This window comes from Ammospiza caudacuta, chromosome 19, assembly GCF_027887145.1.
Source record: "Ammospiza caudacuta isolate bAmmCau1 chromosome 19, bAmmCau1.pri, whole genome shotgun sequence".
NCBI classification, from domain to species: domain Eukaryota; kingdom Metazoa; phylum Chordata; class Aves; order Passeriformes; family Passerellidae; genus Ammospiza; species Ammospiza caudacuta.
The window spans coordinates 3,798,551-3,826,083 of record NC_080611.1 but is presented as its reverse complement, the minus strand read 5'-3'; the positions used below and the strand labels follow the sequence as shown (position 1 = coordinate 3,826,083).

Here is a 27,533-nt window from a genome sequence, read left to right as displayed (position 1 = left end):
AGGGCGAGGTCTCCCGTTCTCCCGCTGGGGCTCTGCTCTTTCCACCCTAAACTGGTTTTTCGAGTCATTTTTTCAGAGGTGCCTCCATCTCCGCTGCTGCTGCTCACCTGCGTTCGGGGAGGAGCCTCGCAGGAGCTGCTCTTTATGCGCCGCCGAGCGCTGTCCTTCCATCCCACACAGCAGAGCAGGGAGCAGGGAGCCACCAGAGCCGTGCCGAGCCCGGGACAGCAGCTGGGACCTCGCCAACATGTTCAAGGGGGTGAGCAAAAGCTCCCCGAGCAGAAGTTCCCCCAGCAGAGGTTCCCCTGTCAAACCGAGCAAGTAAGTGTGACCCCTGTGTGTGTCACTGCTGTGTGACCCCTCTCTGTGTCACTGCTGTGTGACCCCTGTTTGTGTGTCACTGCTGTGTGACCCCTGTGTGTGTCTGTGCTCTGTGATCCCTCTCTGTGTCTGTGCTGTGTGACCCCTGTCAGTGCTGTGTGACCCTGGAGGATGACAAGGGATGGATGGTCTATGGCTTTTAAGCCACCCTAAGTGCCATCCCCCTGTGGATCAGTGGTTTTTAAGCCACCCTAAGTGCCATCCCCCCGAGGAGCAGCAGAAGTTTGGGGTTTGCTGGGAGCTGATACCCAAATGTGCTGCCTGGCTGCTGTCCTGGTCTCTGGTGGGCTTCATGCTCCTTCCCAGCAGTGTCTGCAGCCCCTGGAATGTGCTCAGAGCTGTGGTCACTGAACAGGGAGGTGCAAAAAAAGCCCTTTTTGGGCAGGTAGGAGCAGGATAAAAATAGCTTGGGTGGAATGGGGTGTGCTCGGTGCTGATGCAGATCCCAAGCTGGGTATGACATCCTGGGATTCCCTGGCTGTGTGAGGCTCTGGGATTCCAGGATTCCCTGGCTGTGTGAGGTTCTGGGGTTCCAGGATTTCCTGGCTCTGTGAGGCTCTGGGATCCTGGGATTCCCTGACTGTGTGAGGCTCTGGGATGCTGCCCTGGATCCCTGGAGAAGGATGCTGAGCCTGCTGCTGCTCAGGGGAAGGACATGGAGGGTTTGGTTTGCTGGTGGCTGCTCTGCCCCAGCCTGGACAGGCCAGGTCTCATCCCTGGGTTTGCCTCTTTCAGACCTGCTGGGAGCACCCTGCTCTGGGGAAGGTGTCCCTGGCCATGTCCTTAAGGCCCCTTCCAAACCATTCTGTGGTTCTATGAAGAGTCCCTCAGTGCTGATGGAATGAGATGTGTGGTGCTTCCCAAGGATCAGGGACTCCTCTGGGAGGAGGAACTCCTGCAGGGAGATCTCAGCCCTCCCTCCAGCTGCTCTTGTTAAATCAGGATTATTTTCCACCTTCCTCAGCAATTTTGCACGTTGTAGGGTTGGTTGATTCCATGGGAATTCTCTGCCCTGCCATGGCTGGAAGCTGAGGAAGCAGCCAGGGGTTGTGCTGAGGAAAGGGGACGTGCAGGGTGAAGGGGGTGCTGGCCACATCTCTGGGGCCACCAGAAGCACTCCAGGACAGTGTGTGTGGGGTGGGACACCTGGGGGGTCACAATGTGCTGCTTTGGGGCCAAACCCCAGGTCAGCCAGCACACTGAGAGGGGGAGCTGGGCAGGGAGCAGGGCCTGGGGACAAGGTGACCCCCCCAAAGGCTGGGGCTGCCTGAGGGGTGTCAGCAGCTGGACCCTGCCATGGGAACCTTCAGTGGAGCTGAGCATGCACAAACTCATCTCAAAGGCAGCTCTGGGGGCTCTCTGAGCACCCAGCTTTGCCTGGGGCCTGGCTGCACTGAGGCACCTCCCCAGCAGCCTGGAGCTGTGTCAGGCTCTGCTTTATTCAGCCTCACTAATGCAACCTCTGCACCTCCCCAGCCAGCTCCCAGAGCAGCCTGAGGATTTCTCAGCAGCTGCTGAGGGTTTGGGCAGGCTCTGCCCCAGCATGAACCTCCCAGAATAACTGGAGCTGCATCCCAGCAAGACCTCACAGCTCTTCCCCTGCAGGATGGAGGCTGGAGCCAGCAGCACAGCAATTCCTGAGCTGTGCTTGTTCCAGGAGGCACCAACCATCAGACACAGCCTCATTTGCTTGGCCATGGCCTGGGGCTGGGTCAGTGCCCAAAGTAGCTGAGAAAATGAAGGTGGATGAGTTGTCTTGGGAGCAGCCAGCAGCACACGCTCTGCAGATGGCCCCAAGAAAGTGTTGGTGGCCCACAGCTTCTCTTGGTGGTCCCAAGGCCAGAGCCTCAGCAGCAGCTGGGTTTGCTTTTCTCTGGGGTTCATGATGAGCAGCTGGACCCCCACAGAGGGCTCCTGGTCCCTGGGGCTGTGGTGTTAAGCCTCCTGCCAGGGCCCTTTGCTGTCTCACCTTGGTGGATGCACCCCAGGGAAGCATCAGCAGCACAGGTTTGTGCCCCAGGAGCTTCCTGGCTGTGCCCTGCTCCAGGTGGAGGCACTGCAGGGCTGAAAGGGAAAACTCTTGGGAAGGTGGAATTGGATTGGATCTAGCTGGACTGGCTGTGCCTGGGTGTGATTCTGACAAAGGAGGTGGATGGCAAGGCACCTCCTGGGATTTAAGTGTCTCCTGGGATTGCTGCTTTTCCCACCATCTGCCTCTGCTGCTCTCATCAGTCTGGAGCAGTGTGGGGACAGGAAGGGCGGAGGTACTGACCCAGAACTGGCAGGGCTCAGTTCCTGATCCTCAGTTCCTCAGATCCAGGACTGGCAGGGGCTCAGGTACTGACCCAGAGCTGGCAGGGCTCAGGTACTGACCAGGGGCTCAGGGGTGCTCTGCTGGGATCTGCTGGCAAACCAAAATGTGCCAGGACTTCTGTGTGTGTCAGGGAGAACAGACCCAGCCTTGGGCCCTTTTCACCCCACGAGGAAGGGACAGAGGGGTCAGGGATTGCTGTGGGTGGAGCTGTGGTGCTGCCCAAAGTGCCCTGGCAGGGGTGACCAGGAGTGGGGACGGTCCTGCTGCTGCTGGGAGACACCACCCGTGCTGTGCAGCTGGACTGTCCAGGAGGTAGAAAGTGGAAGGAGAAATGAACCAATTAATAATGCTAATAATAGTGCTGTGCCTCACCTAGGCATGAGATGGCCCTGGGGAGGAGGCTGCCCTGGCTGCTGAGGAGGAGCTTTGCCCAGCTTGCCCTCAGCCATCCCAGGGCTGTGGCTGTCCCATGCTCTGTGTGTGGGGCTGGACCTGAATTTCGGGGGGCTGAGGGGTGTCCAACATCAGCTAATGGCTGCCTGTATCCCACCTGATGCCAGGTGCCTCACACAGCCCAGGTGGCAGCATGTCCACCCTGAAATGCAGGGCCCAGCTCTGGCTGAGTGAGAGCAGGGATGGGCAGGGAGGGACAGGGGGACACCCCAAGGAGGGACAGGAGGACATCCCAGGGAGGGACAGGGATGCATCCACGGGCTGTGTGTGTGGGTGTTTGCACAGACTCCCCTCAGCACACCCTGCTCCTCCTGAGGTGATGTTCTCCAGGAATTATCCCCCCTTCCTGAAAACCAGGCTGTTGGCAGCAGCATCCTGCCCTCCAGCCTCAGGTGCTCCATGCAGCACAGCCTGGCATGGGCTGAGTCCCTGTGACCACGAGGTTGCTGACATCTTTTCTGGCCACAGTTTTGTTGTGGCTCAGCCTAAACAAAGCAGGTTCCTGTGCCCAACCTTAGGAAATAAGGGATGGAGTGCTCCAGTGTTTCCTTCAACCAGAAGGGGAGTGCCAGCAGGAATAAACAGGATTGTTTATCATTGGTGATCTACCATCCTGGGGAGGATGGATCCTCACTTCTCCCCTCTTGGAGTAGCACAGAGTTAACCACAGCCACATGGGCTCAAACAGGACACCCCATCCAGGTCTTTAGGCAGGAGCTGGGTTCAGGCAGAGCTGCTGGGGCCGATGCTGTTCCCGGGCTCTGGGAGAGGCTCCGGGCCCAGCCCAGCCCAGCCCGTGACTCACATCCCCTCCCTGCCACAGAGCCCGGGCAGGAAATTTGGGTGGTGCTCAAGTATTTGCTCATGGGACACCACCTCATTCCAGGCGTGTCAGGGATGAGTGGGAGGTTGTGTAACCTCCTGGGGAGGGGGCACCTCTGGGAGCTCCAGCCTGCAGCATGCTCAGGCTCGCAGGGACCGAGCCCTGTGCTGCTCCCACCCACCCACCCTGTGCATCTCCCTGGGCACCGCAGGTTACAGCGAGAAAGGGCACGATGGAGTAGGAGGGATGATTAACGGGATGTTAAACACGGGCTGTAGCAGGGAATGATGCTTTGGTGGTGATGGATGCTCTGTTTGAGCTCCACAGTCCCTGGAATTAGACCTGGAGAGCAGCACTGCCCAGCTCAGCAGTTCCCTTTCACCTCCTGATGAGCACTGTAGGCACGGCCAGCCCCAAACCTGGGGCAGCTGAGAGCTTGGGAAATTAAAAACAAGGGAGGGGCTGGGGAAAGGAGACAGCAGGACGCTGTGAGCAGGAGCACTGGGGCTGTGCTCCCTCTGGGAGCCACATGGGCTCTGCTCAGTGGGGGCTGAGCTCACTTCAGATGGGAGCTGTGGCGCCCGAGTGCTTGGCTTGGGGTGACCATAGCACTCCCTGGCATGTCAGAGTCACTTGGGCTGTAATAAATTAACATCCCAGCACCAGTTCCAGCCTTTGGAATGAGCTGGAGCTTCGAGTAGGAGCTGGAGCAATGGCAGAGCCATCAAGGGAAGCATTTCCCCCATCCTTTGTTGATTCAGGGGCTTGGAAGGAAGGCACGTGGCTAAAGGGCAGGTGTGGTGGCTCTGCTGCAGGACATCACCTTACTCCTACCTTCTTCTTCCACCAAAGAGGCACCAACCTGCCCTGAAGAAGTGTCCCCACTCCAGCTGACCCCCATTGATGTCCCAGTGCTGCTGCTCAGACTCTTCCCTGCTCTCAGCTGCCAGCACCAGCACACAATGTGCTCAGCTCTGCTGAACTTTGTCCCCTCAGCAGCATTCCGAGGCTCCATCCCTGGTGCTGCTGTCCCTGCCCACCCTCCTGGCAGGGCTGTGCTCTCCCTGCCTGCAGGGCAGGGCCAGTGCTGTCCCCAAAGGCTGTCAGAAACAACAGGACACGGGGACAAAGGTGGCACTGAGCTTTGTGCTTCCTTGTCTGCAGGGAGCCTTGGGAGCCATCCTGTGCCTGGCTGAGCCTTTGGATCCAGCTGTTCCAGCAGGGCTGCTCGTTCCCTAGGGTGGGACAAGGGCTGTGATGGGATGTGTGGTGGCACTGAGGTGACAGCAGGAGGGAATGGCTGTTGGGAACCTTCAGTGGAGCCCCACTGGGGTGAGGAGGGCTGGTAGCTCTGCCATGGCCTTGGGAAATTGGAGTCTGGGAACCACAGGCTGTCCTGAGCTGGAAGGGACCCACCAGGATCAAATCCAACTCCTGGCCCTGTGCAGGACACCCCAAGAATTCCACCATGTGCTGAGAGCACTGTCCAAACACTCCTTGAGCTCAGACAGGCTCAGTGCTGTGACCACTTCCCTGGGAGCCTGTTCAGTGCCTGAGCATCCTCTGGGTACAAAACTCTTTTCTGATATCCAACCTAAACCTGCCCTGACTCAGCTTTGTGTTGTTCCCCAAGCTCTGAAAACACCACAGCAGCCTACAGCACCCAGAGGAGCTTGTGGTCTGCACAGCAAGTCCTTGTGCCCTGCAGCCCAGTCTTGGGGTGGCACTGGGCTCTCCAGTGTCTCCCTGGCCCAGCTGTGGAGAGCTCCACATGGACCAGGATGGCAGCTCTGGGCTGAAGGGCAGGAACAGGATGGCAGCTCTGGGATGGAGGGCAGGAACAGGATGGCAGCTCTGGGATGGAGGGCAGGAACAGGATGGCAGCTCTGGGTTGGAGGGCAGGAACAGGATGGCAGCTCTGGGATGGAGGGCAGGAACAGGCAGGAACAGGATGGCAGCTCTGGGATGGAGGGCAGGAACAGGATGGCAGCTCTGGGATGGAGGGCAGGAACAGGATGGCAGCTCTGGGATGGGCTGGAGCCCACCTGTGCCAGCAGCACCCAGGGCAGGCACCCAGGGGAGCACCCCCAAACAGGGTGAGCATGTTGTGCTGCCTCTGCAGGGTGCTCCCCTGGCCTCCAGCCCTCTGTGGCTTTGGGTCTTCCACCCCCATGCTGTTTTTGGGAGCCCTACAGCAGGGTTTTTCCCCTTCTTTTTTCTCTATTGTTTTTCCCCCTCTGATGTTTTTTTGAATGCACACAAAGTTTGGAGCATCTGCAGCAGGGAGTTGTGCAGAGGGGCTGGGTGGTGGCAAAACTCCACCCCAGACTCTGAGCACAGCAGCTCTGAGGGCAGCAGCAGGCACTGACCACCTGTGTGTGCCCCTGCCCTCGGACACAGCTCAGGCTCTTTCCTGAGAGACCCAGGGGACATGGGGGAAGGCCTGGGGCAGGTCCTGGGCAGGGATGGAGGGGCTGAACCTTTACCCACCCACCTGCTTTGCTGTTTCCTCTCCAGGTCCTCCACAAACGAGCTGGCTGTGCTCATCTCCCGCATGCAGACAAATGCTGACCAGGTGGAGAAGGACATCCTGGAGACTCAGTCCAGACTCAAGCAGGTCACTCGTGGCAGGGGGTGGTGGGAGGTGAAAGGCTTTGCCTAGAAATGCACTGTCCAGAACACCACGCAAACCTTTGAAGAAGAAGGACCAGCCTCCACCCTAAAACCTCCATCTTGCTTTATATATATTACTGTATTCTAAGACTTAACCTCTAAATTTTCCATCCTGTGATATTACCCACTTCTAATCAAACTACACACCCATAATCCCAGTGCTATCAATCAATTTTGGAAGCCTTCTCCACAGCCTCAGGTCAAATGCAGTGCTCTCCTGGGGGTCAGGGTCTGTCTGCACAGAAAGTCCCAAACTCTCAGCACCCAGGACTGCAGCAGGTCAGGTGTCTGCTCTGTGTGTGCTGCTGCAGGTTTGGGGGCTGGCCTGAGGCTGGGGAGGAACAGACACCCCTCAGAGCCTCCCAACCCTTGGGGCAGCATCCTGAGGCTTCTCAGATTCTCTCTGCTCAGTGCCTGAGGCTTTGCACAGCCAGGGCTGTCTCAGCTGTGGCAGCACAGCCCCAGGGGCTGCCAGCCTGACCCACAAAGGCCTGGGCACCAGGGCTCCTTTGTGGCTGCTCTGTGGAGGATGCAGAGCCTCTGTGCTGGCCAAGGAAAGTGTGGGTAGGTCCCTGTGGTCCAACAAGGCTTTCTCCTCTGTCTCTCTGGCCTCCAGGACTCCAGCAATCACCAGAAGAACAAGGCTTTTGAATTCCAGTCAGAGAATGCCAGGAATCTGAAGGAAGCTGAGACCTTGCTGAAGGATCTCTTCCTGGATGTGGACCGTGCCAAGAGGCTGAAACACCCACAGGCTCTTGAGATAGAGAAAGAGTGAGTACAGTGGAGGAACAGGTGTGATGAGGGCACTGAACAAGTGGGACCCTCCTCAGGACATGGAATGAGCTCCACTCCTTGCCATAAGTGCTAGTTTCACTCCTCTTCCCACAGAATGTAGCCTTAAAATAATTTTTTCTGCCAATTTGTTATAAAGGTATTGGTATGCAGGGTGGATGCCCAAGAGGCTCCAGTATTTTGGGAGCCCTTATAAAAGGTACTAGAAAAATGCAGAGCTAAAATGTGGCCCCACTATCAGGGAAAATCCCCTTTTCCTCTGCCTTCCCTAAAATAAATCCCTTTAATCTGGGGCAAGCACAGAGCCAGAGGTGTTGTTGGATTGGGAGAAGAGCTTCAGTTGGCTTCTGGTGCTTTGCTCACCTCACTTCCAGCCCTTTATGCAGAAATCAGGAGGGAAGTTCCCCAGTTGGGAAGGGCAGCCCTGACCTCCCTGCAGCATCCTGAGGGCAGCAATTCCTGGGACATCCCTGGAGATGGAGAACAGCAGGACAAGGGCTGGACATGCTTGTCACAGACATCTTTTCATAAAAATCATTTCTTTAAGATTTTTCCCCCTTCTGAGAAGCTGTGGCCTCAGCAACAAACTGTAAACAATGGTTATCTGCTGCTGTGGAATGCAACAGGTGGATCCATGATTGGTCTTGGGTGAATGTTTGGATTTACTGACCACTCACGGCAGAGCTGGGTCTCACTCTGTGCTGAGACACAGATCTTTGTTGATTCATTCCTTTTCTATTCTTAGCTTAGCTAGCTTCTGAGAACTTTCCTTCTATTTCTTTTAGCATAGTAACAATGTAATATATATGAAAACCTAATAAATCAAGCCTTCTGAACATGAAGTCAACATTCTCGCCTCTCTCTTCACCCTGAAGACCCTTGCAAGCCCTGTAACACATGCTGAAGGAGGCCAGTGCCACAGAGGGACAGCACCCAGGCTTTGGGGGTGAAATTTGGGCTCCATCTGGGCTGTCCTGCACCCTGAGCGAGACAGGCACCTGTGCCTCTCCCTTGTTTTGCAGCATCCAGCAGCTCCACGAGCGTGTGACACAGCTCTGTGCCGAGTACCGCGCCCTCTACGAGCAGCTGAACCTCCCCGAGCTGGGGCCCAGGCTGGACTGGGCCAGGATCCTGGAGCAGAAAATGGTAACACACCTGGGGCTGGGGGTTCTCTCCATCTCCTGCCAGGACAGACAGTGTTTGCTGCTGTCTCTAGGGCTGTGCCAGCCACTGCATGCTCAGCATAATGCTGGGATGGTGGAGGTGGTGGGAATCATTCAGTAAAAATAGAAAAAATAATATAATAATATAAAATAGCAATATAAAATAATAAATATAAATAATATAAATAAACATAAATAATATATGCATGCACAGCATAATGCAGGGATGTTGGAGGTGGTGGGAATAATTCCGTAAAAATAGAAAAAAGATATAATAATATAAAATATCAATATAAAATAATAAATATAAATAATATTAATAAACATAAATAATATAAATAAACATAAATAATATATGCCTGCTCAGCATAATGCTGGGATGTTGGAGGTGGTGGGAATAATTCAGTAATAATATAAAAATTAATATAATAATACAAAAATAGTAATAATGTAGAAATAATAGAAATAAATGTGAATAATATATGCATGCTCAGCATAATGCAGGGATGTTGGAGGTGGTGGGAATCATCCAGTAATAATATAAAATAATAAATATAAATAAGAGAAATAAACATAATAATATATGCATGCTCAATGTAACCCAGGGCTGTTGGAGGTAGTGAGAATAATTCAGTAATAATATAAAAATAATATAGTAATATAAAAATAATAAACATAAATAATATAAATAAACATAAATAATATGTGCATGCTCAGCATAATGCAGGGATGTTGGAGGTGGTGGAAATAATTCAGTAATAATATTAGAAATAATATAAAAATACTAATATAAAATTAATAAACATAAATAATACAAATAAACATGAATAATATATACATGCTCAGCGTAACGCAGGGCTGTTGGAGGCAGTGGGAATAATTCACTAATAATACAACAAATAATATAATATAAAAATATACAATAATAATATAAATAAATAGAATTAATAAATTAATAATATAAAATAATAATAATAATTCTAAGTGAAAGACAGACTCTTCTTCTACCTCTTAAAACCCTCTGGAGCACCCTCTGAATTAACCTCTTCAGGTTAAGAGTTACCAGAGGGGGATCAGGGAGAGAGTCCTGCTGTGGGGTGAAGGGATGGGGAAGGTGCTGTCTCCTAGGATTTTACAGCCCTGCCTTTCAGGGTTTCACACTGCAAGGTTTGGGTATGTGGAGTTCCCAGACTGGAGGCAGTTTGGATTCCCCTGGAAGCTGGATGGTATTTAAGTGCATCCCATGCCTGTCACTGTGGGCAAGGGGCTGGCTCAGCTCAGGTCCATAGCCCAGGGCTGTGTGTCTGGTTATTTTTGCCCCTGTGTATGGCTGGGGAAATGGCAACCAACATCAATGATGGGAAACAACCAAAAAATCCTCTTTCTGCTGGGCCCCTATCAGATACCAAATCTTTCCATGCCCTGCCAGCCCTGCCTGGGGTTTCTCCCTGAGATGCAGCCTTGGCTGTAGTGTGTGCCCTCCTCCTTTGCACAGAAACAAGTCGATGCAGGGCAGTATGGCCCTGGCATGTCAGAGCTGGAGAAGCAAATCGCTGAGCACAACATCCTGCAGAAGGAGATCGAGGCCTACGGGCTCCAGATCAAGAACCTGCGCTCCGGGGTAAGGCCCCTCTGTCCCCTCTGTCCCCTCTGTCCCCTCTGTCCTGTCACTGCACTGGGACCTGCTGGCTGTGTCACTGCTGACCCTGTGTCCCATCTGCTGCTCCACACCCTTGTTCTGCAGAGGGCCCAGGAGGTGGCTCCTGGATGGTTTCTAAAGCACATTCCATCAATAAGTTCATCAGCATTCACCACATGTTTTGCTAACAGCTTTTCTTAATCTTTTTTTTTTTTCCCACCTCCTTGGTCTTGGCTGTGGTGTAACCCAGGATGTGGCAGATTTAAAAAGCCAGTACAAGGACTTGCTGGTAAGATTCTCGGTGGTTTTCTGAGCAGGTGGGGTCTTACAGCAGAGTAACACCATCCCTGATGGGCAGGGAACACCCAGTTCAGAACAGGAGCCACCCCTGGGCTTGCTCAGTAAAGTTGTGTCCCTCATATCATCTCCCCATTTCCTTCCCTCCTTGGGATAGCTGTAAATGAAAGAACTCTCTGTCCTCAGGGCAGTGCAGAGGGTGAGATCCATGTCTCTTCTCTTCGTGGGTCATGGACCTGCAGTTCCCTCTGTGTCCATGAGCACAGGGACCAGAAGGCACCAGGAAATGCAGCCCAGCCCACACACTTCCAAATCAGGATTGCAAATGTGGAGGCTTGCCCTGATCCCTAACAAGTGTTCCAGAAAGGAAAGGAACAGCCAGAGCAAAGAGGTGGCCAGGAAGAAAGTCCTGGGTTTACCCAGCTGGGCTCATGAAGCTGATGCTGAAAATGGGATTTGTGGGAAATTCAGCAGCTCTGAGACTGCCCTGGGCACCAGCCCACACCTGGGATTCTGGTTAGACAAACACATCTTGTCTGTGAGGAGGGAAAGGGAGCAGCAGCCCCATCAGATAAGAGCCAGTGGTGGCAGATTTCTCACCAAGGTTTCTGGGAATCTCCTGCTGGATGTGCAATGGGAGTGTGGTCCTGGGGAGGAAGAGGAGGAGGGAAAAAGGACTCCCCAGGCTGAGCACTGACACTCTCTTTGTCCTGTGTGTGGGCAGAAAGCTTCCATCTGGCGAGGGCAGAGCCTTGGCAGCCTCTACCACCACCTGCAGGGCTGCACCAAGGAGCTGGGCTACCTGACAGAGCAGCAGACCAAGATCCTGAAGCAGGACTGGAGTGACCAAATGCTGGACGTGCAGAGCGTGCGGCGCGAGTACGAGGTGAGCCCTGGGGGCTGCCAGCGTGTCCTGCCCATGCAAGGCTGGCCAGGCCTGGCACAGGGCACCTGCAGGGTGCCGGGCACAGGGAACCTGCATCCCAGCCCCCTGCACAGCCACCACCTGCCCTGAGCATGAGCCTTTCCAAAACAGAGGGGGAAGAGCCCCCCTGGGTGCTGGAATTAGGAAAGAGCCGCTCTGTGGGACCCCTCCTGTCCCCTGAGCTGGCACATGGGATCGTGGGAGAGCTGCCAGGGAGGCTTTCCATGCTCAGAGAGAAAGGAAGGGCTCAGTGCCACATCAGCCTCTGGCCACAGTACAACACCCAGTGGCTGCCATGTGCTGGGACACAGAAAATGAGAGGGATAATTGCATAGGAAAATGCTCTTTGAACAAATGCCCTGATGCTTTCTGAGGCCCAAATGTGTCTAATTAATTTTAGCTCTGCCTAGCCCCTTCTATTTTAAAAAACAAACAAACAGGTAAGGTTATCTGTGCTTTGGGAGCCTCATCTCTGTTATGTTTGGTGCCCCAGGAGACCCCTCTGTGCTCCCTGCATGCCCCCAAGGTCAGAAAGTTTCTTTTCCCTCCAGGATTTCAAGTCCAATGAGCTGCTCAGCCAGGAGGAGTTTGTGAACCACCTGCAGGACGATGGGGACAGGATGATTGAGCTGAAGCACCCAGCCATCAAACCTATCCAGGTGGGGAGAGGGGTCCCTTCCCCAGTCCTGTGGGACTGTGAGAGTGTTTCTGTGCCTCAGGTGGTGGGGCAGAGCAGACCTCTTCACCTCTCCCTGCAGCTGTGTCACTCCTTCCTTCTACACTGCACTGGCTGCACTGCAGCATCCTTCTGCCTGCTCCAGCCCCACAGGGGAGCTGAGGGAAGTGCAGGGTCTTCACCTTTCCAAAATTTCCAGGAGATAGTGGCCAACATCTGTGTGCTGGGACCAGCCCTTGCTCAGGTGCTCACACACATCAGTGCAGCCACCTTCACACTGTTGGGAAGTTCCTGGTGTGACTTCTCCCACATGAAAGCAGCTCCCATCCTCCAAGGCTGGATTTCCAAGCCTGCAAATGCAGTGCCAGGCTGTTGTGGGCTCTCAGTCCCCAGCACCACTGGAGCTGAGACCACTTGAGAAGTGATGGCTGCTCTGTGTGAGCCAGATGCTTCCCAAGGGGTGTCCTCACTCAGGCTCAGCATCAGGCAGTGCCTGGGCACAGCTTTGTCTCTGCTCCTCCTCTGATCTCTGGCACTTCTGAGGAAAGGAGACCTGTGGTGGGGGAGGCAGGACCAGCTGGAACCCACTGAGATGTGCTCTGTCCCACCACAGGCCCACCAGGAAGCCTTGAAGAACGAGTGGCAGAATTTCCTGAATCTCTGCATTTGCCAGGAGAGTCAACTGAAAAGTGTGGAGAGCTATAAGAAGGTAAAAAGCAAATTCATGGGCCATGGCTCTGCAGGTCAGGCCAGAGTGGGCAGGCTGGGAGGAGAGACAGCAAAGGGGTGAGAAAGGGAGACCCTTTGCTTGCACCTAGTAAAGGTATTTTGGGGAAATGTCCCTCAAAATAGAACCTTTTAGAGGTGCTGGGAACTGAGATACCCCACTGGACTTGGGGACAGTGGTGTCCCCCCATGTCTGACTGTTTCCCTACCCACACCTCCAGTTCCAGGATGATGCTGAGGCTGTGAGCCGCTCCCTGAAGAAGATGAGCTCTGACCTGGACACCAAATACAGCAAATTCAACAAGGACAGCCCTGGGGTGGTGTCAGATCTGCTGCTTCAGCTGGAGGTGGGGCCTTCAGGGCTGGTGGCACCAGCCAGACCTCAGTTAAATCCAAAGTTTAAAACTCCCCAATAAATTAGAAAGGGGAAAGGGAAGAGGTGGGGGAATAATCCTACAGGGAAAGCTCAGCCCAGCTGTGTGCTAGGGAGGGGATCCACGCTGTTCACACTGCCCTGAGATGGCACTGTCCCCATTAGTGACACACAGCCAGGCCCCAGGTCACCATCAGAGTGAAGGAGAAGTGCAAGGAGAAGCCATGTGCTGTCCCTAGCACAAGAGACTTGGTTTAGAGGGCCTGGCATCCAACAGGGAAAGATCCTCCCATCTCCTCAGCACTCTCATGAGCCAAGGGCAAGGGAGGGAATAAAGAGATCTGACCTCAGGGGTGAGGTGCAGATGGGAAAGGAAGATTTGCCCCGGAGAGAGGGAGGGCACACGTTCACCATGGTATCTTCCCAAGTATGCAACACATTTGGCTCTCATGAGATGCTGGAATCTTGGTACTTTCTGACACTGGAATGCAGCCATCTCTTGGCGGGTGTTCCATTTCTGAAAAGGAAAACTCCTTCAGGATATTTGATATGAAAGTGTGGGTTCACCTAAGGTTAACCCAGGCTGTGTTCTCAATGGCAGATCTGTGAGCAAAGGAAACTGAGGAGAGTGTTGGGAATGGAAAGGGAAAGGAGGGACATGGAGGGCTTGAGAATGGTGAAACTCTCAATTCCACCCCACAAAGAGTCCCAAATAATTGTTCCCATCATACCTGCTGTAGTGTGACTGTCCCCTTCCTTCCTACCCAGACCTGGCCACAAGCTCTGTCTCCCCTGTTTTGTTTAGAACGAGGAGAAGGTGTTGAAGCAGGCAGAGAAGAGCATCACTGACCTGAAGAGGAGGAGCAAAGAGATCAGCCCCCTGAAACTGCGCAGGACACGTCCCCCTCAGCCCCTCACCCTGGACACCCTCTGTGACTGGGATGCTGGGGAGGTGAGGCTGGACCAGCAGCACCCTCAGAAAGGACAGAGAACTGGATTCTTCTCTGCTTGCTCCAGATCCTGGCTCTGAGGTGTGAGGAGCTGCCTTAGGGCCAGAAAGCCAAGCCTTTCACTGGGTTTTGTGTCCCCTCCCAGGTGCAGCTGACCAGAGGGGACAAGTACACTCTGAAGGACAACAGCAACCCAGAGATGTGGGTGATCCAGAGCAGCACTGGTGTGGTCCAGGAGGCACCTTCTGCTTGTTTCTCCATCCCTCCTCCTGACCCTGAGTCCATAGACAAGGTCAATAGGTGAGTCTGCAGCAGAGACCCTGACCCAGAGAGACATTTTGGACTCTCTTGGGTCATAACCAGCCTGACTGCAGAGACAGCAGCTGGGGACAGGCCTCTCAACCCTCTAGTACTAAACCCTTCTTGGAGGGGGATTTTTCCCTGCACCCAAGTGTCTTATCCAGGTGTCTACCACTCCTCAACATCCCTGCACAGACCTCACTCTCAATGAGTTTTCTGGCAGTCAGGCTTGATTTCTTCACCCAAACATGTGACTTGCATAGGTTTGACTAAATTAATTGCAGAATCAGTCTGGAGCTTGGGACCTGCCAAACAGGACAGAATTATCTGTGGAATCTGCTCTCAGGCAGCCCCAGCTGAGACTGAGCAGGGCTCCCTGAGCCTCTGTGTGGGTTTGCTGCCTGCTCTGTCAGCTCCTGCCGTTCCCACAGGACGGGGCGGGGTGCAGGGAGCTTGGCCCTGCCTCTTTAATCACTGCCCCGGGTGTTTGGGCAAATCAGGGCTGCTCAAGTGCTGAGGAAAGGCCACAGCCCAGACTCAGAGCTATGCAGGCATGCCCAAGGTGGGGGCTTGGGTCTCCAAGGGTGTGCCATGGGTGTGATTGCTTGTGTTCCTCAGTGTGTACCCCTCTTCACACATCCCAGACTATTGAGTCCTTTGGATTTATGGGTTTCATGAGTGTTTTAAAACACAAATTCAGTTCCTCTGCACAGAGGAACAGCTCTCATCTGACAGCAGCCAGGCAAGCTGGGAATTGCTGGTTTTAGCACACAGTGTTCAGCTGGAACAATCCACAGCAGGGATGAGAACCAGCCTGGTCCTTCCTGTTCCCCCCTCCTTCTGCTCCCAGGAGTCCTTTCTCACCCAGAAATATTTTTTGATCCTTCCAGCTCTGGCAGATCCCAGCCCTGGTTTCATTAGGCAGGAACCATCCTTACAAGTGAGACGTGGCATTTAAAGTGCAGCAGACACTTGTCCTTGTTTCCTGCAAGGCTGCAAAGCACTGCAACCATATCAAACACATTTCCAGCTTTGGTAGCTTCTGCTGAGAGTCGGAATCACTGGCTTCCTTGAGAGAACTCAGCTGCTCAAACCAACCACCTGCTCTTGCTGCTGTGCCCTTTCCTGAGGGACATCTCTGAGTTACAGCAGGCTGCAGGCTCCCAGCTTTTGAGGACACCTTGCCTTGCCTTTGGGGACACCTCCCCAGCACAGCCACGGAGCTGCTGCTGCTGTGCAGGGCTGTGTCAATGCTGTGGCCCCTCGTGGCTGATGATGCCTTTCCCTGCTCACAGGCTGGAAGGGGAACTGAACACAGTGAAGCAGAAGCGAGCAGCGGTTCAGAGCACCCTGAGACGCAGCCACAAGGAGCAGGCAGAGCCCAGCCAGCAAGGTTTGTCACCTGGATAGCCCAGCCCCCTCCAGAGGCAGCTCTGGAAGCACAGCACCCACCCAGGGTGGGCAGAGCCCCTGCAGCTCACACAGTGACACTTGCAGAGGTCCCTGTGGGAGGATGCCTTCTCCTCCATGGCAAAGATAACCTGATTCCTGTCTCAGCAATTCACTTAAAGTCTGATGCCCTTCCTAAGCCTCTGAGCTCCATCAACAGCTGCAGGGTATTAAGGATTTCAGGGGGATGTGCTTATACAGAAACTTTAATTAAACCTGCTTTGTAATCTGGGTGCCTTGCAGTTCTCTTCCCTAGCTGGGGGCTGTGGGATGAGCAGGCAGCCATGGCTAAATCCCAACCCTGGGTTATCTGTGCTATTCCCAGAGCTGCAGTTCAAAGGCAAAGCTGAGAAGGGATGTGTCTGCATGGCAGCACTTGGCTCTGTCTCTCCTTTGCAGCTGTGGCTCACCATGGCAGAGCTAAAACCTGGGGATTAACCTAAGCTGTGTCTCACTGCAGCTCTGTCCAAGAGCCCTCCAGCAGTCCAGGATGATCCCCAAGCTGACCAGCTCCTCAGCAGCCTGGATCGTGTGGGCAAGGACCTGGTGCAGGTAGAGAAGGAGGTCTTGAACCGAGTGAGGTCTCCTGTGAACTACAATGACCCTACAGATGACCTGGGCAGGAGGATCAAGCAGCAGCAGGTGAGTTGGAGCAGTTTGGTAGCTCTGTGTCCCTGGCCAAAAGCAGGACAACATGGAAATAACATTGGAGAGGACAGCTGGTGCTCCAAAGGAGAAAATCACACTGCACATTTAAGGGTTTCAGGCTGGCTTGAACCCTTGAAATGGGACAAAGTGAAACCCTCAGGAAATGCAGGATCTTTCCTTGTCTCTGAAGCAAAAGGGTCCATTTCAGAGTTGTGGTCCAGGTCCCTGTCCTGGGAAGGCTCTCACCCTAAGAGACTAAGGGATAAAGGGAATTAATCCAAGGCCAGCTTTGTCTCACCTGATGGGAAATGCAGACTTGTCAATGTCAGTGAGACAGGAAAAGAAGCAGTGCCCTGGAGCCCCCCTCCTTTCCTCTGGGTCAAGGTCTGGGTTTGCAGTGTTTCAGCTTGTTACATCCTCATCCACGGGTGTTTACCTGGCTCTGGCAGCAGGATGGGCTCAGGCAGGTTGGTTTTTTCCACCTCTCTATGTGAATCTCTTTCCCACACCCTGGCACTGCCAGACAGCCACAGTCTGGATGGGGCTGTGCCCCAAGGGGCACCACACCCCACAGCCAAATCTGCCCCTGAGGGAAACACATTTCCACAGCAGCACTGTTCTGGCTGTGGCTGTGTTGGGTGACTGTGCTTCCATCTGGTGTGCCAGGAAACAACAAAGAAACTTGAGAACCTGGGGGCAGCCAAGGATGCCTTGCAGAAGGAGTGTGAGACCTACCTTTCCAAGAAACCCAGCAGCACCTCAGCCTCCCAGCTCCCTGTCACTCTGAACGCCCTCAGGAGCAAATACAGCGATGTCAAAATGCTCTCCAGCCTGTACAATGAGAAGTGAGTGATGGGGATGAGGGAAGCCAACAAGAGGCATGACAGAAAATGCTTTTGATCTATATGATGGTGGTTGAGATCCAGCACAGGTTGGAAACCTCCCATCCATCATCAAAGGACTCCTGTGAAGGAGTTCCTGTGGGTAATTTGTGAGGAGATCCCCTCACCACAGAAAATCCACCACAATGGGTGTGTGTCCCAGCTCTGCTGTGTGGTGAACTGCAACATATCTGATTTGTGAGCAGCATGACAGGGCTGTGAGTGCACATTGCTTGTTCTCTGACATCCTGCAGAAGCTCTAATTTTAAGTAAGGTTAAACATCAAAGGGAGAGAAGAAAGAGTGGGGTTTCTGTAGCTAACCTTGTCCTTCTTTTTCCCCTTTCCCAGGGCTAAGGCTGCCCTGAACCTGGAGACTCAGATTGAGAACACAGACAAGATTGTCAGCACATTTGAGGCCAAGCTGGCTCAGGACAGCATCATTCCTGCATCCCCCAATGCCCTGCAGGATCGGGCCAATGACCTGCAGGTAGGGGAGCATCAGGCTTCTCACTGGGGGGAGATGCCTGAGCTCAGGGACCAGAGTGGGAGGAGCTAGTGTTAATAGAGCACCTTGAGGCACCAGTGATTAAGCATTTTTGAGGACTTTTTCCTTAAAGGTTTAATGTTGGTGTTGACCTGCTCTCACTGGACAGCAAAACACTCTGTCCCTCCCTTTGCAGTCCCTAAAATACATCATGACCCCCTTAGCATCCAGTCTCTGTTGCTCTGCCTCACACCTCTCCCTAATCTTTTCTGCTCCCAATCTCCTTGCCCCATCCTTGGCACCCACAGTGATCTGATGTTTTGCCTTCCCCAAAACTTCTCAATGTACTGTCCAAGCCACCTTGCTCCCCAGCTTCCCTGGTGAATAAACCTCACTGCTCCACCTCTTCCACCTCACTTGGAGAGCCTGGCCAGCCCCCAGTGCTGCCCAGTCAGTGGCACATCAGGGAGGGTGTTTGGGTGCTGCTCTGACTGATGCCAACACAAGGTTGTTGCAGTGTGTTGTAATTTTCTGTTTTACTTCCCAGTCCCTTCCCAGGTGTGGCTATACCCCTCTCCCCCTTGCTGAGTGAGTTCTGTCAATCAGGCTTAACATTCCAGCAAGGCCTCATGTGGCTGGTCAGGTACAAAGGATGCAATTCGGGCCTGGGGTCATTGGCCTGTCTAGGTGTCCCTTGTCCCTTGAGACCCTCCTCCTCCCACCTGGTTGGTGCCTCACCTGTCCCTTCCCCTCCCCCTGTCCCTGGGCTTAAATTGAGCTTGGACCATGTGCTAGGGATTCTGTTGGAGCTGTTACCTGAGATTCAGATGTGTGTGACCATGGAATAAACTCTGGATATTAACCCTCCAACAGAATCCATCTCCTTTTCCTCCTCACCTTAGCCTGAAGCCTTCGCACCTGAGGTAAACTGAGTTTCTACAAGCCTGGACTTGTTCAATGCCCAGCTGCAACCTCCAGCCAGCCAAAAGTGTCTCTGGGATGAAACACCACAGTTGCCGCCTTTGGCCCAGCAGTAAGGGTCAGACTGGCCCAGGCACAATCTACCTGGAAATATTGGGATCCTATTCCAATATTTTGTCTTTTTTCCTGGCCTGCAGAAGATGAGACGGGACCTGGTGGCCCAGGAGGGCTGTGTGCTGAGGCTCAACAGGGGGCTGAAGGATGCTGAGCACAGCTGCAGTGCTGTGCAGAACAACTTCCAGGAGTTCTGCCCCGACCTGCCCCGGCAGAAGCGCGAGGTGCAGCTCCTCAATGACCGCTACCACGCCGTGGCCGACCAGCTGGACCAGAGGTGAGCACCCACCTGTTGTAATCTTCACAGCAGTGTTGTTGCTGTCTTCTCTGCTGGGGGTCCTCTCTGAATGCCTCACCCCCTTTTATCCCAGCTACCTCCATGGGCTACAGCTGCTGCCCAATCAAGGACATCACAGCTGCAGCCCATTTACAGTAACTAGGATCAGGGCAATACAATACAGAGATCACCACCATACATATATTTACAATACATATATTTAGTCAGGCCCCCACATTTCCCCCCTTTTCTTTTACACATTTTTCAGTTACAATAAGTGCAATACACATATCTGTCCCAGCTCTCAGGCTGCCACAGCTCTTAGCTGTCTTGGATACATACATTGACTATATACATATCCCTGGATCTTTTTGTCCCAGCTCTCAAGCTGCCACAGCTCTCAGCTGTCTTGAACACATACAAATCCCTAGATGTTCCCAGGCTCTTTTCCTCAATGGCCACATTCTCACAGCTTTCTGCTGTTACAGCTCCTTGATTCAAAGGCCATATTATATTCTAAAGTCCCACCTCTCAGGCTGCCACAGCTCTCAGCTGTCCTCTCTTCTATCATCCCAGGGGGTTCCATACCTTCTTTCAGTGTTTTCTTATGGCTGTGTGTTCTTCATCACATCGGGGTCACCAGCTGTTCTAATCTTCACAGCAGTGCTGTTGCTGTCTTCTCTGCTGAGGCTCCTCTCCAGCCCTCTCTGAATGCCTCACCCCCTTTTATCTCAGTTACCTCCACAGGCTACAGCTGCTGCCAAATTAAGCACATCACAGCTGCAGCCCATTTACAACTAGAATCAGGGCAATACAATACAGAGATCACTGCCATACATATATTTACAATACATATATTTAGTCAGGCCCCCACACCCACCCATGGAGCATCCCTGCTCCTTCAGCTAGGGTGGAGTGGTGTGACAGTGTTCACAGGGGTCTGAGGGTGAGGGAAGAGACGAGGAGTTGAGTCCGTGTTTCAGAAGGCTTGATTTATTATTTTATGATAAATATTATATTAAAACTATACTAAAAGAATAGAAGAAAGGATTTCATCAGAAAGCTGGCTAAGAATAGAAAAAGAATGGAATGATAACAAAAGTTTGTGGCTTGGACAAAGAGTCCAAGCCAGCTGACTGTGATTGGCCATTAATTAGAAACAACCACATGACACCAATCACAGATCCTCCTGTTGCATTCCACAGCAGCAGATAACCACTGTTTACATTTTGTTCCTGAGGCACCTCAGCTTCTTAGGAGAAAAAATTGTAAGGAAAGGACAGACTGTGACAGGCTGGGGCAGGGTCAAAGCCCTGAGTATGTTCTGCATTACAGGACCCTGATCCCGACCCCAGTCCTGTAATACTGAGAACCAGGTGTGTCCTTCTGTGAAGTTGCCACCTTCCTATTCACAGCACAGGCTTTGAGCTTCCAGAGTTGTGCTCCCCACTCAGGCATCAGCTGTCACCTCCTTGTTTTTGTTATCTTGGTGTTTGTTGTGGTGACATTTTCACCTTTCACCTTCCTCCCTAGGAACTTGCACGTGAATCTTTGCCCTTTCCCTTAACATTCCTGTCCACTTTTGTGCTGTGCAGAGAGAAGACCCTCAGGAACATCAGCCTCACCTACCAGCAGTTCCAAAACTCCAATGAGAACCTGATGTTCTGGATGAACAACCTACCCAAGCACCAAGTGAAGACCACTGATGGGCCAAGCCAGATCAATTACAAGCTGCAGGCACAGAAGGTGTGTTCCAGGGCAAGAACAGCCTGGAACTTTACAGGGATGGGGCAATTTGCTTGTGAACAGCACATGCAAAATAGTACCAGCCAGCTCCTAGCTGTGTGCTCCCCACCACAGTGAATGAACTAGAGAAGGATTGCAGCTCATGGATGGTGTTACCTGGTGTATCTCACCTTGCTGGGTTTATCTGCAGTGCTGATGTCCTCATCTGTGCCAGTCACCTCCAGGCTGAAATCTTCTCCATGGAGAGAACACTTTCAGATCCTGAAATACTGCACCTCAAGCTAAGATGTTGTATCCAAGTCCTTAATTTTTCTCTCCTTGAGCAGACTCTAAGCTCACTAGCTCAGACAAGGAGTTGTGGAGGTCTCTGTGTTGGCTGTTATTTATCTTATTTGTGATAAATCAGTGTGAGAAGTCCTAGGCAAGTTATAGCACAGCTGAGATACCCTAAAACCCTGGAGACTCTTCCTAAATGTCTTCCTGTTGCCACCATTTCCTGAGCTGAGCTGATTCTCTAGGCTGCAGGAGTATTGCTGGGCAGCTGGGTTTCAGAGTGTCCTTAACACCCTGTGTGTCTCCTGCAGAGGCTGGTGGAGGAGATCCAGAGCAAGGAGCCTGAGAAGAATGCCCTGATCAGGCTGTCCCAGAACGTGCAGTCCACACTCAATGTAAGGATGGCTTCTCCCATTTGTCACTCCCTAAGCATTTCACCCAAGAGATCCCACCTGATTCTCGTGTGTCTGCTCTGGACAGGACTATGAGTTTGAAGCAGGCAAATACAGCTCTTCTCTGGACCCTTCCCTGACTGACTCTGCTGCAAAGAGGCTGCGGGTGACCCCCCTGCAGGAAAGCATCCAGGCCCAGGTAAAATGTTACGATTAAGACACAGAAACCATTGTCCAGCTCATTAGCCATGCCCCAATGTCCTCTGCAAGGCCTTAATCCACTCTTACAGCCACCACTGGTTATGGTCCTAATCCCAGAGTCAGAGTCCTCAGGGATCCCTTTGTCCCTGGGCCAAAGCAGCAGGGACAGATCCTGAGTGTGAGATCCTGAATTAGGGCTGTGCCTGGCACCTTGGTTGAGATTGGTGTTGCCTCCTCACCACATTGTGTATGAAGATAAAACTTACAGGGTGTGTGTGGGGGGAGAGGAAGAAACCAGAGCTCCTCTGTGCTCTTCCCAGTTCTGCATCACCTTGAGGCTTTTGCCAGCTGCTCTCCATCTGTGAATTTGGAAGACTGGGCCCTGTGTAGGCCTGCAGGCATCTAACAGGAATTCAAATAACAGGGACAGGATCCCCTGCAGGAGTCCTTAGACTCTGTGTCTCTCTGGAGAGTCAGATGGGAAGACATAATCTCTAGAACTATGACATACACAAAAGTGGTCCAGGTGAAAGGAGGTGTGGCAGAGTCTGCCATGCAGCAGAGCTGTGTCTGGGTGAGGGCACAAGGCTCTCACCACTCTTTCTTTTGCAGGAAAATGATGTCACCAAGCTCTACATGGAGCTGGCAGCAGAAAATAAGCAGCAGCTCAGCCGGCTGGAGTTTGCCAAGAAGATCGTGGAGAAGGTACCAGCTTAGAGCTCACTGCAAGAGATTGGGGTGCTCTAGACTGGGGTTCAGATCTGCTCAGCCTGAGGCTCCCCCACCCTTCCCTGAGCTCCACATCCAAGTGTGAGGAAGGACAGGAATGGAAGTCCCACTCAGAAAAAGACCACAAGAAACCACAGTTTCACCGAAACTGATCTTGGGTTGTGACTCCCATCACCTCTGGTGGCCCTCAGCTCTTTACTGAAGCTGTAGTTTATGCTTGGAAAAAAAAAAAAATTAGGGCTTTTAAGTCCAGTTTTCTTAGCCATAGCTAATCAACCATCACAGACTGAGAATTTCAGATTTTTTTGTGGGTGTGGCTAGAATTTAGTGCTCACAACCTTCTGGAAACCCTTCAAAGCAATAGGATTTTTACACCTTTCTAAGGTTTGAACCACCTGTAGGAAAGGTCTCAGGACCAGGTGACTTTTAGTGGGTTCAGGAAGCACGAGAGATTAAGCTGGGGACTGGCTGTGATGCTCTCCCTTGGCTGCAGATACAGGGAGGCAGCACAAAGCACCTCTGTGGGCTGATGCAGCACCTCCATCTGAAGGGGAAGACCCAATTTCTACAAATTCATTTCCCACACCACCAAGTCAGTTGCTTGAGGTGATGTGGTTGTGTCCTCACAAATTTACAAACAGCCTTATTTGAAGACTGCCTGAGGATTCTGTGCCAGTTTTGTCTCCCACCATGCCATGTCATTTAAAAGATCTCTGAGTCACCTTAAAAGAGTGGCTTGGTTTGCCTGCCTTTTTTTAAATTCTTTTTTTTTTTTTTTACCTTGCAGAAGGAAGTGCATGAGGACATTGAAGCTGTACATGAGCAAACCCAGAAAGCTGAAAACAAAGCCACAGCAAGCAGGGAATCTGAGGGGTTGAAATCACAGCTGGAGGAGGAAAGGAGGAAAGTGGCCAGGATTGAAGAGGACCTGGAGGAACACAGAAACAAGCTGCTGATGTTGAAAACTCAGAAGCCCATTGAAAGAGTGGAAGAAAAAGAGGTGATTGAATACTACAGAGACCCACAGGTGGAGAGCAACCTGTCTAGGTTGGTACAGCAGATTGAAGAGGAAGGCAGAAAAAGGCAGAGCCTGCAAGAAGACATTGATGTGATGAACCGTAAGCTTGCCCAGATGGAGAGCGAGAAGAAGGTCGCTCCTGCCCAGCTCCTCACCAAAGAGATCACAAAAATTGAGAAGGATCCAAGCCTGGACGGCCAAGCAGCCAGTCTTCGTCAGGAGATCAAGCATCTCCAGGAGGAAAGCTTGACTGCTGCTGCAGAACTTGAGCAGCTTAAGAGGGAGCTGCACATGCTGGAGCGAAAGCAGCCCAACATCCGAGAGAAAGTGGTGGTGAAGGAGCTCATCAAACTGGAGAAAAACCCAGAAATGCTGAAGTCTGTTAGGACCCTGCAGTTACAAATAGACGAGGAATCCTTCAAAAGGAAATCTGCAGAAGAAACGATAGTGAAAGTGAAGAACAAGATTGAGGAGGTGGAAAGACTGATTGAAACAACAGAACCCAAAATTATTGTTAAGGAGGTGAAACAGGTAGAGCAGGACCCAGAGTTATTGAAAGAGACTTCCAAGCTGAAAACTCTGATTGAAGAAGAGAGGAGCAAAAACTTGATGCTGACAGGTGAGCTGGGAGAACTGCAGACTCAGTACAGCATCGCAGAGAAGCAAAAGCCCAGGATAGAGGTAAAAGAGAGGGTGAATGAAATCTTCCTGGTGGACCCTGAAACAGAGAGGCAGATTGCACACCTGAAAAGGGAGCTGCAGGAGGTCACTCTGAAAAGGACAAAGATTGACAGTGAAGTGGAAGAGGCCTTAGCAGAGCTCAAAGTCCTCAGGTCACAAAAACCAGAGGTGGAGTTTAAGGAGGTCATAGAGGAGGTGGTGAAACATGAAAAGAGTCCAGAGATTCTCAGAGAAATTGACAGGCTGAAAGAGCAGCTCAATGAACTTGTGAACACCAACGGCAGGACCCAGGAGCAGCTCATTAGGCTGCAGGGGGAAAGGGATGAATGGAGGAGGGAGAGATCCAAGGTGGAAACCAAGCTGGTCAACAAGGAAGTCATCCGCTATGAGAATGATCCACTCCTGGAGAAAGAAGCCGATCGCCTGCGTCAGGAGGTGCGCAACATGTCCCAGAAGAGGAGAGCTGCAGAGGATGCCATCTATGACCTGCAGAACAAATACATGCTGCTGGAGAGGCGGAAGCCAGAGGAGAAGGTGGTTGTTCAAGAGGTGATACTGACCCAAAAGGATCCAAAGCTCCGAGATGAGCACAGCAGGCTGAGACGCAGCCTGGATGAGGAGGTGAGCAACAGGCGTCGCCTGGAGCGCGACGTGCAGCAGGTTCGTGTGCTGGTGGAAGAGCAAGAGAAGCTGCTCAACTTTCAGGAGGACCGAAGCAAGAGGCTTGCACTGGAGAAGGAGATGAGACAAATTACACTGAGAATAAAGGAGCTGGAGGAGAGCCCAGCCCCAGTGCAAGAAAAGATCATTATGGAAGAAGTGGTCAAGCTGGAGAAGGATCCAGTCCTGGAACAGTCTGCCAGCAACCTGCGCTTGGAGCTGGACCGGGAGAAGATGGAGGTGCTGAACTTGCAGAGAGAGTGCAAGAACCTGCAGATGCAAGTCGATGTCCTGCAGAAAACTAAATCCCAGGAGAAGACCATCTACAAGGAGGTGATTCGAGTGGAGAAGGACAGAGCTCTGGAGAGTGAACGTGCACGCATCTGGGAGCTGCTGAGCAGGGAGAGGGCAGCCAAGCAAAAGGTAGAAGAGGAGGTACGGCGGCTCCGGGAGAAGATTGAGAGAGCTGAAGGCATGAAGAGGACTTGGGCTCGTGAGGAGACGGAGCTGCAGAAAGCCAGGAACCTGGCCATCCAGGAGAGAGCCAACTTGGAGAGTGAACTGCGGGAGCTGGAGAGGCAGAAGCAGCAGAAAGTTCTCTTCCTTCGGGAGGAATCCAAACTGCTCAGCCAACGGACTGAGAATGACAGGCAGAAGAAGAAGCAGCTGGAACATGAGGTTTCCCTGCTGGAGGCAGACATCCTCAGGGAGAAGGACCAGATCTACAACAAGGAGAGGTTCATTCGGGATCTCCAGTCAAAGGTCAACCGTGAAGAAATCAATCATGAGACCCAGATGAGAGAGACAAACCTCTCCACCAAGATCTCCATCTTGGACCCTGACACAGGGAAGGACATGTCCCCGTACGAAGCCTATAAGCGAGGTATCATAGACAGGGGCCAGTACATCCAGCTGCAAGAGCTGGAGTGTGACTGGGAAGAAGTCACCACCTTGGGCCCAAATGGGGAGATCTCGCTTCTCCTTGACAAGAAAAGTGGGAAGCAGTATTCCATCGATGATGCACTAAGGCTGAGGAGGATCACAAAGGAGGAGTACCAGCTGTACCGGGATGGCAAGATTCCTATCTCTGAATTTGCCTTGCTGGTGGCTGGGGAAACCAAGCCTCCCTCATCCCTCTCAATTGGTTCCATCATCTCCAAATCCCCACTCACATCACCCACCACCCACCAAACCCAAACCTTCTTCCCCCCAGCCTCACAGAAGGGCATATGTGATGACACATCCCCCATTGCTGGGGTGTACGACACCACCACCAACACCAAGTACAACATCAAGGCTGCCGTTGCCAAGAAGCTGCTCGATCCCATGACAGCTCAGAAGCTCCTGGAAGCCCAGGCTGCCACGGGGGGAATCATAGACCTCATTTCCAGGGACCGGTTCTCGGTCCATAAGGCGATCGAGAGGGGGCTGATTGACAGGACCTACATGCAGAGACTCCTCAATGCCCAGAAAGCTTTCACAGGCATTGAGGACCCAGTGACCAAGCGGAGGCTGTCTGTGGGGGAAGCAGTTCAGAAGGGCTGGATGACCAAGGACAGTGCTTTCCCCTACCTGCAAGTCCAGCATCTAACTGGAGGGCTGATCGATCCCAAGAAAACCGGTCGCATCCCTGTGCTGGAAGCTGTCCAGACGGGGATGATAACGAGCAACCTCGCCAACAGGCTCCAGGATGAGTCCAACTATGAAAAAGATCTCATTGACCCTGTCACTAAAGAGAAGATCAATTACAAGGAGGCCATGGCCCTCTGCCAGAAGGATTCTCTGAGCCACCTGCTGCTGCTCCCAGCTGCGTCAGAGGGGTATCAGCGGTACCACCAGGCGAGCCGCTCCCCCAGGCTCTCGCGGTTCAGGCATTGAATGGACCAAGGCACTTAGTGGGGCTGGTTCCTTCAGGAGTTCATCCTTTCAGAACACCTCTCCCTATGGAGGCAGCAGGCTCCCAGCAATGGAGCATCTAGCATTTAGGGCTGCCTACTCTTCTCTCTTAGCTACCTGCCTCCCAACACAGCTCGGCCGTGCAAGGAAGAAAACGTGGTCATGGGCCGGCCACAGAGGGGTCCCCACAGCCCCCAGGTGCTGTTCCCTGATCAGCCCAGAGAGGGGCTGGTTGTGAGAACTTCACGGGCAGTAGGTTAAATGTGGCTGTGCCCAGAAAGGGGGGAGAGCCAGAGTGTTTTCCAGTTGGGTCATTCTGCATGCAATAAATATAGCAAGTGAGTGTCTGTGGCTGTGTTGTCTCTGCAGGCTGTGGCTGCTACTCCTGCCCCATGCAATCCCATGCCCTGCAGCCCAATCCACACAGGTTTTGTAGACTCTTGCTCTCCCTGATCTCCCAGCACTGAACCCCTAAAGTCCTTCTGCCTATGAGTCCATATTTTTAAAGATTTTGTTATATTTGTCTTTAAAATTAAAAACCAACAGGACTTTGCTTCCTGACCATTTGGACACCTCTAAAAGAGGGACTTGAACACCAAAGGGGTACAGTCACACCAAAACAGCACTGAAAAATCTGCACTTGCTATTTCTTTAGGTGAACTAAAAAGATGTTACTC

General features: G+C 52.5%; 1 protein-coding gene across 1 annotated transcript; it reads left to right on the top strand.

Moving 5' to 3' along the window:
- Window positions 1-187: 187 nt before the first annotated feature.
- Window positions 188-27,105, top strand: EVPL (envoplakin). The gene is made up of 22 exons (XM_058817129.1): window positions 188-321; window positions 6,489-6,588; window positions 7,261-7,415; window positions 8,459-8,582; window positions 10,095-10,220; window positions 10,489-10,527; window positions 11,260-11,421; window positions 12,012-12,119; window positions 12,750-12,845; window positions 13,084-13,209; window positions 14,041-14,187; window positions 14,331-14,485; window positions 15,781-15,878; window positions 16,395-16,576; window positions 17,249-17,427; window positions 17,813-17,951; window positions 19,067-19,260; window positions 20,856-21,006; window positions 21,591-21,674; window positions 21,760-21,870; window positions 22,485-22,577; window positions 23,389-27,105. The coding sequence occupies exons 1-22, from the start codon at window positions 248-250 to the stop codon at window positions 26,836-26,838; spliced, it is 6,093 nt and encodes a 2,030-aa protein (XP_058673112.1). The 5' UTR covers window positions 188-247; the 3' UTR covers window positions 26,839-27,105.
- Window positions 27,106-27,533: the final 428 nt, after the last annotated feature.

What these genes read in the sequence shown, in the direction of transcription:
- EVPL (XM_058817129.1), top strand. Translation starts at nt 248, where the DNA reads ATGTTCAAGGGGGTGAGCAAAAGCTCCCCGAGCAGAAGTTCCCCCAGC. An exon ending in GCCAGTACAAGGACTTGCTG is followed by an intron (nt 10,528 to 11,259) that starts GTAAGATTCTCG and finishes GTGTGTGGGCAG; the next exon opens with AAAGCTTCCATCTGGCGAGG. An exon ending in AGGAAAGCATCCAGGCCCAG is followed by an intron (nt 21,871 to 22,484) that starts GTAAAATGTTAC and finishes TTTCTTTTGCAG; the next exon opens with GAAAATGATGTCACCAAGCT.